The 11,333-nt window shown below is 35.0% G+C and overlaps 1 protein-coding gene across 2 annotated transcripts; it reads right to left on the reverse strand.

Moving 5' to 3' along the window:
• Positions 1-5,612: 5,612 nt before the first annotated feature.
• LOC147275026 (uncharacterized) lies at positions 5,613-9,647 on the reverse strand. Of its 2 annotated transcripts, none has more exons than XM_086228541.1 (3): positions 8,905-9,647; positions 7,842-7,989; positions 5,613-7,395 (listed from the first exon to the last, which is right to left on the reverse strand). In XM_086228541.1, exons 2-3 carry the CDS (start codon positions 7,981-7,983, stop codon positions 6,017-6,019), a joined length of 1,521 nt encoding a protein of 506 aa, XP_086084667.1. In that variant the 5' UTR covers positions 7,984-7,989; positions 8,905-9,647; the 3' UTR covers positions 5,613-6,016. The 2 variants fall into 2 exon arrangements, with proteins under 2 accessions (XP_086084667.1, XP_086084666.1); XM_086228540.1 differs by having other exon boundaries at positions 5,613-7,398.
• Between the last annotated feature and the right edge of the window lie 1,686 nt (positions 9,648-11,333).

Below are 11,333 nucleotides of genomic sequence, written 5' to 3' on the forward strand. Positions count from 1 at the left end.
GGAAGTAAATCATTTCGATCCAGATATTACATACATGTATGGAAGCACTCAATTTTCAACACTATCTACAAGAAGGCAAACCCAACTTTTAAAGAATGGGGTAGAATCTTATTGTTTCACCAATATAGATTCCCATCTGTGAATCTTGATTAGGTGGATTTGAATGTCCTACTCACAAACCACTTGAACAAAATATATACTTATACATAGGTCAAATAGCCCCAAAAAAAAAAAAAAGTCTAAAGAAAAGAAAAGGTTCTAATGAAACAGAGTAGCTAGGGGCTATAGTGTTGATAGTTAATTAGTATAAAGTATCTTGTTGATTATTTTATGGATTACCAACCCCATGATACAAGTAATTAAACAATAATTAGTACATGCTGCATGTCTAGGTTTGTGGGTGCATCAGCCCTACAACAAAGTCAGAAAATTGGGCAGCAGCATGCCTAAACGAGTAATGCTAGCGGCCGGCCTTCATTGCTCTAATCGTAATTTGAATGTCTTATTAGCAGCCATTAATCACAGTTAAGACTTTAAAATTACCTTCCTTTGTGCCCTTTTGGCCGGCTCTTTAGTACAATGTTTAGCTGTAAGCCTGTAACCCCTCTGTACTTACATTTCTTTTCTCTTCTTTGTTGTTTTTTATTAATGGATGCATGAGATGTCATATTTTATGAATTATGCAAGTAATCGATTGCAGACAATTGACATTTCATATATGCTTGCCTTTTGAAATAATATTCTTTTTTAATTTTTTTTCTTTGAGAACATGTGCATCGATCCCCTTATTTATCTAAGCCTAGCAATGTACTGCACACTATTCTGTTTGTCCTAATTATGCAATGATTAATTATTCATTAACAACTCTAACTTATATGCATTAAATTCTAGCTCGGATTAAACTATGATTTTTCAAAAGAAACTATGTCTATATGTATATATGCTGTAACAAAATCATATGATTGAGTAAAATCTGTATAAAAGAATTTATAATCTAATATATATATATATATATATATGTGTGTGTGTGTGTGTAAACATTGGTGCACATTAGGTATATGTGTATGCGAGATATATATGGTAGCCCACAGAAAACTTCACTTGAGAGTGAAGAGAGATGGCCCTCCAAAAGTGATGCTGAAATTGACTAGTAGACTCCTTCAAATGAAAGAATGGCCACAGGCCACTCCTTGTTTTCTGCCATGCCTTGTAAATTTGTAATGTATAAGACTAAGATAAGATGCTCACTTTGGCTTTATGCTTTTCTCAAGCTTCCATCCCCATACCTCACCATCAATCCAACACCAAATCTTAAACCATTATGGGGAGAAACATTGAGTTACTTTCATTTTTGGACACATCTCAGCCTTTCCCTCATGTTCTGTTGTGTATATATATCCACTGCTCATCTCTCATATTATCTCAATCTCCCAATCATCTATATATTCTTCTTGTGCTTTGCCTCAAGTGGGTTTTAAGTTTTAATAATGCATTATTACTTAAACATTTAATAGCTAATTAAATTTGCCGTGATCAACCTTTGATCTAATTATGAAATTTGGTCTCAACCCAGCAGTTAGCTACTAATCTATAAACATGACATCTGGGTATTGTTTGTGGCTATGTGCTTGAAAGATTCACTAGAATTGTATATTGATTAGAATGCAATTTTTGGTAGCCACATACCATGATTTTTGCTCTTATAGAATGCTTGTTTATGTTCAGTAGCTCTCTAGTTGTTGAACTGTTCATTTTATTAACATGAACTCCACAGAGATAATTTGAGAAATATATGTTAGTTGGATAATTTTAGCTGCTTTTTATACCCTTTAAGATGACAGAATACAAAAAGATGCAATAGTCAAAATTTGACTTTGGTTAAAATATGAGAACCATTGATCTTGTGTGGGGTTTGATTGTAGGCCATAATTAATGAAAATGTATAAACCAAAAGGGTATGACCAAATATAACCAAATTAATGGATGGATACGATAAAAAGAAGCAACCAAAGTAGATGTATGAATAGAAGTTTATAAATAATCAGACCAAACGAAAAAAGAGAAATTTATAAATGAGACTATGGAATCTTACCATTTCTCTATCTAATTCCCAACCAAACGACAATTTCTTGTCCCTCTTCTTATCCTACTATTTCTAAGTCTACTTTTGCGTCAGCATCATCTATTTTTTTTTTCCATCAAATTAACAATTTCAATGGCATACTAACATGTGGACGACTTATATTTCAAGTGATGTAAAATACTACCATATAGAAATTGAAAACATTCAATTCCAAACTAATTATAAATGGGTGGAGAGCCTCTATATATTGTAATGCAAGATTTAACATTCTCAATGGAAGAAATATCTTACTGTTCAGTCCACACAGTTTATTTTTATTCACAATGTAGTAATAGTGAGGAAATAAGTTAGTTGAAGGTGTAATGGATATCATAGCCATGTTACATCTTTCACTGCATGAAGCAAACATGTCACAACAGCTTCATTGATTAGTCAGTTACCAGTGATCAAAGATTAATATAAAAATCATTAAAAAGTTGCATGAATTAGAAGCATATTAAGCTTTAATTAAATCAGAAGTTAGTAGTCTTGGCGGTTGGGGCATTTTCACTTGAATGCTGTCAGTGACAAGTAACAGCTTCATTAGCTTCTCAGTGAGAAATGAACTAAAATGGAGTGGCCCTACAGAAAAGTATCTTCAATGGGACTTTTCCCTATATAAAACTTTTGTGGCAATATATGTTTGATACCAAAAATTCCTTTCTTTTATCTTTTTCTTACATTGTGTGTGTGTGAGTGAGTGAGAGAGAGTGTATTATGAAGCAACTACAAATCCACTACTACACTACTACCTTCTTTTATATATGGTCTAATCATAAAGATGCATGTGTTTCTTCATATGAGTAATAATGATGCATGTGTTAGTGAGCAAGCACTCACCAGCAATGCTTAGGGGATACTCAAAAGAGTCAATGGGCTTCAAAAAAGAGAATTGTGTATTGAAAAATAAAAATAAAAATATATTGTCATGTGGGACCCATGTCTTACCTATAGTCTTTTGGTTGGAAGAGGTTGGCTTGATTTGGGGTTAGCAGCCCCTGGCACTATCAGACTATTATCAGTCTTTAAACCTTGTTTATTTGTGTTGCTTTTAGTTCACTAAGCAACAGAGTCTACAGTGTCTACTGCATAGTTGCATATTCCCATATCCAAAGCCAAGTGGGTGATGGAATCAAAGATTAGTTCATATAAGACACAATAGCTTTGCTGTTACTTTTTGACATAATTGTGCAAACCACTCCACAAATTGGAGTCCCTCGCAGAACTAATCAGGATTCAAGACATTTTCCTGTAAAACCCATATTTCATTTTTCCCTTAAGGAAATGTTGTATGAGCCGGTCATACATACACGTGGGTTCCATCATATACAAGCAAATTTTTGTATAAGCCGATTATAAATGCATATGGGTCCCACCATATACCGGTAAGTTGCACATACGTGTCAGACATAAAGGGTTCATACAATAATTTTTTCCAGAAACATATCTTGCTTAACTTAAAGTCCTAGCTAGGAAATTGTGTGTAATACAGCATCCAGGTTTTGGAACTTTAGGGTTGCAATCTTTAATTCACGGGGGCCAGTAGACAGATTAGTGTACCTGCAGTTGAAGGGTCGCCCTTAAGTTCTAGCTTGTCTTGCTAATAAAAAAGGACCAATAGTTGTTACTTGCTAGCTATATTTTCAAAAGGTAAAAATTCCTCTGCATTTAAATGATGGTTATGAGTTTCCAGTTGCTTAGAAATAGTCCTCTTTCTTGATTTATAAGCAATATGCAAGCTAAGTAAGTGAAATTTATAATCAGCCTTCATAAACTACCCTTGTATATCACAGATTACCAAGTCTCAACCAACCTAATTCCAATGATCATTCATGATTCCATAATTGAATCTATTACATGTTGGTTCCAAAATGAAAGAATCTTATGATAAATTTTCGTTGAAAATGATGTGGTAGAAAACCAACATGCGATTTGAAGGAGATGATAAGCAGTAAATTCTCATATCATATCCACCATTTTTCTTGGTTGGACATCATTTGTTTTGTTCTGCATGAACCCTCATTCTTTGGAAGAACTACAACCACTTTGAGGAAGAAAGAAATGGGTTAGGCACATCACACAGGCTAGTTTCATAGAACAAGAGGCTAAAATGTAGTGTTAAAGTCAATGTACAAGTTGAACTCCACAATTTGTACAGAATCATAGTGATCATTGGTTTACAATGATAAAGCATCAGTGTGAAGTATGAACAAGTTTGGTCTTTAAAGGGTTGTCATATTTTCAAATAAGTATTGAAAGAAAGTAAAACATTTAACATTCATGCTTGATGATTTACATATTCCATAGTGCAGTCCATCACACCTCAGCAGTCATCGATCTTTTTGACTGACTGGAGATCTAGTACTCTCTTTCTTAACCACGGCAAACGACGCCGTGTAAGTTAGTTAAGTTGGGTAAACTAAACGACAGCCAAAAAAAAAAGTTAGGTAAACTAAACGACGCCGTGTAATTTAGCTTGAAGCCTTAAACCTTCCCTTTTCCTCTTTGTTTCCATATGCTTGGTAAAACGACATAGCGCCAGTTATCACCAACATTAACTCTTAATTACACAACCCGCCATATTAGGCCTTACATTCTCGAATCAAATCTAGTGCTCCCTCCCTTTCTCTCTCATTTCACAAAAATTCCATTTTTGAATTCTGATGCTTTAGAACAACCAAATCGGTGGTCGTCAGTGGCTCAGTTCTGTCGAACTGGTGGTTATGGTGGTGGTCGTGGAAGCAGTATATGTGCATGGGACATAATCAATTTTTAACAAAAAAAAAATATAACAGATTTGACAAAATAGCCTCATTTAAAGCTTAAATGAATTAGGAGTTAATTACACTTACACCCCTTGAGGTTTATTGTCTTTTCACATACACTCTCTGAAGTTTCAAAAATTACACATACATCCCCTGAGGTTTCAAAACTATTGCATATAACCCCCTATAGTGAAACGAAAAATTATGAAAAATTATGTAAAAATACATGGTAAGGGTTAAATGACCTAATAAGATTACTCAAGATATAAGGTACAACCTCAATACAAATATTTTTTTTTTGTTTATTTTTTTTTCTCTTGTAGGGGGTTATATGCAATAGTTTTGAAAGCTCAAGGGATGTATGTGTAATTTTTGAAATCCCAGGAAATGTATATAAAAAGACGATAAACTTCAGGGGGTGTAAGTGTAATTAACTCATGAATTAGTGAGCTTAACAAATATACTTTTGAAGTGGGAATCCTCTCACTCAGACTTTTAAGTTTGATTCATTTTCTTCAAATTTTCCCTTTTGATTAAATACCTAAAGTTGCATAATTAAAGTCTGCTAGTAAAGTCTGCTAGTATTTTTTAATGGGACAAAGCAAAAAGAGTATAAAATTTTAATCATATTCAGACAAAAGAGAATGGTATATATTACACGCTGGACTTGAAGGAGATGATATGCAGGGCCAGGGGATATGACTTAGGAGGATCAAAATAAAAAATGAAGGCAAAAAATCATCTGTAATAATTTTTCATTAAGAAAATAATTCAAAATTACATCCCGGAATCTTCCTAAAAAGATGACCGTTACACTTACAATATCAGTATATCTTGGGGAGAACCCTACAAAGATACAATTCTTGACCTCTTTAGGAAGGTATGAAGGGAATTTTCCAATTCCACACTAGCTAATAAAAATGAGACCCTAACAAATCACCTCCTAATACACTATGTTACAGGGACGGCGAGCTTCCATCATCCATCGAATGAAATGTACACAAGGAAAACTCAACTCTCCTAAAATTTTTTCGGTGGAAAAATTTTCGGGTGGTTCACTGGATATGAACAGCTCAATGCCGCTTTCCAAAACCACGTTTCTAAGGACAAGCAACAATAGCTCGAGTTCTTACTTACCATCCATTGCTTTGTAATTCCAAGACTCTTTTCCAAAAACCTCTTCAATCATATTACAAGTTGGCAAGAAGTCAACCTCATTTTTAGAGCAAGTCATGTACGCAGCATCCCAAACTTTGGCATCACAAGGCTCCAAAGCATATTCATGGTCACCTCGGTATCTTGACCCATTGAAACTACCCGACCAATGATCTCCGTTTTCAGACTTCATCTGGTTCTCATGGGAAGCAACAACCCCTGTATCAAAGGACGTGCATGAATCATCTTGGACTTCTTGATCTCCCTTTTCATCCCAAGCAATCTTATCCTGAAATTGAACTATGGGACTGGAACCACAATTACCATAAAAATCTATACTGGCATGATCATCACAAGTATCATCCACAACATCCTCATCATCCTCTTGCAGATCATCTTCCCAACTTTGTTTATAACCAGGATCATCTTGACATACAGGAGAGTCAACAACTGAGTCCTCATCCTCTGTCACTCCAATTTCATTGTCACCATAACCATTACTCCCTAGCCACTCATCATTGTCACTGTCAATGTTAAGTGGGTCATACCTGTTCTGCTCAGCCCTTTTCCTAAGCATAAAGACATTGAAATAGTAACTGACAATCTCCTTTTTTGTTCGGGAGGGGAAGACGGTTGAAAGATTGTCCCAGAAATTCTTCCCCAATGATGCTGGATTTGAGAAGACAACCTGGTGGAATAATTGTTCCTCCTCTTCACTCCATGTATGTGCAACTTGCTCTCCCATATCACAAAATCCTAACTCCACAAATCTCTTTGGCCCAATGGTCTTTATAAGTTTTTCTCTTGCTTCCAAAATGTGCTGCCTGACACATCTGACAGAAGCCCCATCTTCACAGCTGCAACCAGTTCTACCACTTCCAACAATGCAACCATTGTCGGTAGATACTTCAGAATCAGGCATTGGAATAACACAGGTCCCCATCAGTCGTTTCGCATCCTCAAGGTCAGAGGTTGGAACTGCTTGAGATGTACCTAAATTACTTGAAATATTTAAAGTTTCCTGCAGACACCACGGTGGAACATCAGCTTGATGCTCTGGTCCAATGGAAACAGACTTTCGAGGAGGGTGATCTAAAAGAAAAGTATAAATATCCTCGGACTGAGCCAATGTCCTTATTGGACGTTCGGGATTGAAATATTCCGGGAAAAATGATCCATGAAATGGTGCCTCTGACAGAGAATCTTCTTCACTAGTACTGCTGGTGGTCCATGAGGAGATGGTAAAGCTGCCAGGTCCACTGGTTTCATTGTCCTGTCTACCTTTTGGAAGGTCAGTACAGATGTCACCAGATAGCTTCTCTTCACCTTCAGTATTGCCTTTTGCCAATCCATCTTCTACCAATCAAACATTAGAACTTTTCTCAAGAGTTCAAATAAAAAGACACAGATGAAAAACCAGCTGATCAGGTTGTTTTTATGTGAACAAAACTCAGAAACAATTAACGTGTTTTATTTTTGGTCTGAATCATTTGTCTGTTTTTTAAATTCAAATATTCACCATATTTTCCGTAGTACAAAGTCCATATACACTCGAGAATCAGTTACAATAAGAAATTATCAGAACTCAAACCTCTTCAGTCCAGTCAATAGAAGCAAATTATGCCTTGGAAATTAGTAAGAAAGAAAAGAGAATTCACAAAATTAACTAGGACAGAAAAGGCCATGTGCATTCAGAAACATATAGATTTAGACACATGCACACACGAGCAAACACAGACAAACAAATTTTTCCTCATCCAGAGATTACACATATATTGAAAGAGACTATAGTCCCTCACCTAAAGTCTGCGGTTTCTTTGAAACATCTCCTGGAAAAACAGATTGTGAAAAAGAGACTAGCTGTTTACTGTGTCCCACTTGTCTTGGATGTTTAAAAGAAACAAATATTTGCTCATCATCAAGAGGACGTTTCTGTACCATATTAAACTGCAGGGCAGAGATAAAATATGTTTTAAATAAAATGCAATAGACTAAAGCCTAAGAACATCTTAATACCATCATAAACAATAACGCAATCACCATTCATGTATGCATTCTGATGTAATATATCAGGAAACTTTCATCCAAGTTTCAATATTTAAAAGAAAGCATATATATGAAATAATTTTACTACATATTTACAGATAAATTTATTCGAGCATAAATAAATGTTCAACCAATAGCACAAGTCTATCTCTCAGGTAACAAAAATAGTAAACACATTTTTGGTTCAATGAAAATAAGCGGGCTACTAAAATATGAACACATCTTTAACAGTTGCAATAAAACTAAATTAAGTACTTTCATATGAAACAAAGCAAACATAAACAGATATCTCAGACTGCAATACGCTTACCCACTCAAATATGTTGTAAATCCCGTAAGACATAGATTTCCCAAAACATTGATACTATCTATATACTCTTTTGTTAACTACTCTTTGAGTCTTTGACCTATACATGCAAGACATTCTAGAATTAGCATTTATATCAGCAAATGACACCAATACACCACATTACCACATTACTAAGATCCCATTAAATCTCTGACATAATATTATAATTCATAATTATCTTTCAGTTCAGAATTATAACTCAATTTTATGATTTAACATTCTTAAAGGGTGTTGTGCAGGGCAAAAGAGAAACATAACTAATGGAGGGCAATTTGGTAAATATGACTTATTCTCAGGGTGCCCCATTTAGCTAAAAAATGGGGGTGCCCCATTTAGCTAAAAAATGGGGGTGCCCATATACCCAGAAATTATGCAAGTAATTAAAATTTAATTTTAATTTTTAAATAATTTATTGATGATGCACACGCTAATAATTCGAGAAATTAACATAAGGGCTTGGTTTATACCTCAAAAAATAGTCTTCGAGAAATGAAGGAGATCGCTGAACTTGAAAAATAAAAGCTCTATTTGACACGCAATCAAAGGGCAAAACCGTGTTTATTCGAAGAAATCCGACTTTTCCCCAACCCAATTTAACCAGATAAACAAAAGCCCCAAATTCTTGAAAACCCTAACCCTAGATCTCCAATTTTCGATGAAATCCCAAAAATTGTACCTAATTAACAAACAAACACATCACCTGCGTGATAGAAAAACTTCAAAGGGTAATAGATCTATGGATTAAGTAAACCTAAATGGATCAAAACCCAGAAATCAAAAACCTAAAGAACCAAAAGAATTTGAAATAATTTACAAACCCCGAAAGAATTCGGAAGGAAAAACAAAAATAATCGCTATTTCACAAAAAGGGTTCGTAGATCTACGAACGGAGACGAAGATCTAACATTATCTGAAACCCTAACCCTAGAATCGGATTGAGGACACGGATAAAGATGAAATTGGGATCTACAGGTAGGGGAGAACACGAATTGAGCGAATCGAAGCTCAATTTGGGGATTGAGAAGATAGATCAAGATGGAATCGGGCGATAAATTGATTGAGATCGAAAAGTGGCTGCGATTGACGAAGAAGGGCAAAGTAGGGTTAGCCTTTTTTGTAAGTGGCTGTCCGAGAACGGAAATAACAAAAAAAGACACGTATCTGTTTGTAATTACGGAAAATACCCCTTCTACTACAGGAAGGGATTGGACGAGCACTACGAATGAGGTATTTGAAGGGTGGTGTGGTGATTTGGATTTTATAACAGCCGGGGTGAGAGTGACACGTGGCATATTGTTAGAGGAAAGTGGCCAGGACAACTAGGAATCAGATTTGTCTCTTTCTTTTTTCGGTGCATATGTGATTTTGTTGGTGGATAAAATACATTACCTTTTTTCTTTTTTATATCTGGATAAAATACATTACCTAAATGGCCAAATCTTTTCTTTTTCACGAAATTAAGACATTATGGTATGAAACTTTTGTCTTGTAGAAAAGGATCTTTGCCATTTAATTACAAAATATGGGTCCGGGATTTTGGTGTTTTGTCATTCATGGCCAGCATAGCTGCTTTCTTGTTCTTTTTATCTTTTCCTATAAACAATTTCACGATCAAATATTTAGGATTAGAATTAATATTAGAATAGTCAAACTTCAATTCCTCTTTAACGTAACCAAAAAAAAATTACAATCAAGTTTATTTATAATGTTTTTAGAATGGCTTAATTCTCTAATATTTTTTTTTTGGTTCAATTTCTACCATTCAAGAACTTTTTGTTTTGATTTACTTGCACCTTTTACATTTGTTGCATATTTTTCATTTGGGTTTAGAAGTTTGGATTCAAGAAATTTCAATATATATGATATAAAGTCTTGAAATTTGTGATAATAAGAAATTTTTTACAAAGTGGTAACAAAATAGTGGCCAGAGTGATACGTGGAGGTAGGGATGGATGATGGTGCGATTGGTGGTGGTAGCAACAACGGTTCCACCAAGGTGGTGGTGGGAGTGAAGTGGCGGCGGAAGTGAGATGGTAGTAATTGTGATCACAATGGTGCCATGGTGGTGATAGTTGTGGTAGATGTGGCTTTTTCTCTTCTTAGCATCCAATCATCTTGAAAATTTAGAAAATATATATCTATGTAGAATTTAAAGTCAAGATTTATGATCCCAAATTCCGCAATTTTTTTTTTTTTACATTAAAAATTATCATGTCTCAAATCCTGATTTTTGCCCACCGAAATATTTGGGTCGGACCCCAACTAAAAAATATTATGGGGACGAAATATTTTTCCAGAAATCTTTGCTTCACTACCCTCAAATGAGGCAGAAATTAAGAAGGATTCAAGGATAGCGCTGGAAAATTAAATTCAAGAATGCTGGTGGACATAAGAACAAGGCTTATTTACACCATTGCTCCCTGTAAGATACACTTTTTTTCACTTTGCCCCCTGAAACTTAAATCCTCTCAGTTTGCCACTTGAACTTCACAAAGTTATTGCAAAAGACCCTATGCCGTTAACTCTGTCAATTTTTCCGTTAAAATAGCTGACGTGACACCTATATGGCATGAGTGAGACCCTTTTTTAGTTATGTAAAATCCATGTGGACAAAAAAAATAATTTTTAAACTAAAAATAATAAGATCCATGTCAATTTTTTATAATTTTGCTTGTCTACATGGATCTTACATAACTCAAAAAGGGTCTCACTCATGCCATATAGGTGCCATGTCAGCTTTTTTAACGGAAAAATTGACAGAGTTAACGGCATAGGGTCTTTTGCAACAACTTTACGAAGTTCAGGTGGTAAACTGAGATGATTTAAGTTTCAGGGGACAAAGTAAAAAAAAGTGTATCTTACAGAAGGCAATGGTATGAATAAGCCTAAGAACAAA

The sequence above is a fragment of the Dryas octopetala genome, chromosome 9 (genome assembly GCF_963921425.1).
Source record: "Dryas octopetala chromosome 9, drDryOcto1.1, whole genome shotgun sequence".
NCBI classification, from domain to species: Eukaryota; Viridiplantae; Streptophyta; class Magnoliopsida; order Rosales; family Rosaceae; genus Dryas; species Dryas octopetala.

Coding starts and splice junctions, on each gene's coding strand:
- LOC147275026 (XM_086228540.1), bottom strand. CDS start 7,983: ATGGTACAGAAACGTCCTCTTGATGATGAGCAAATATTTGTTTCTTTT. Junction 7,399..7,841: donor AAAGAAACCGCAGACTTTAG/GTGAGGGACTAT, acceptor TTTGATTGGTAG/AAGATGGATTGGCAAAAGGC.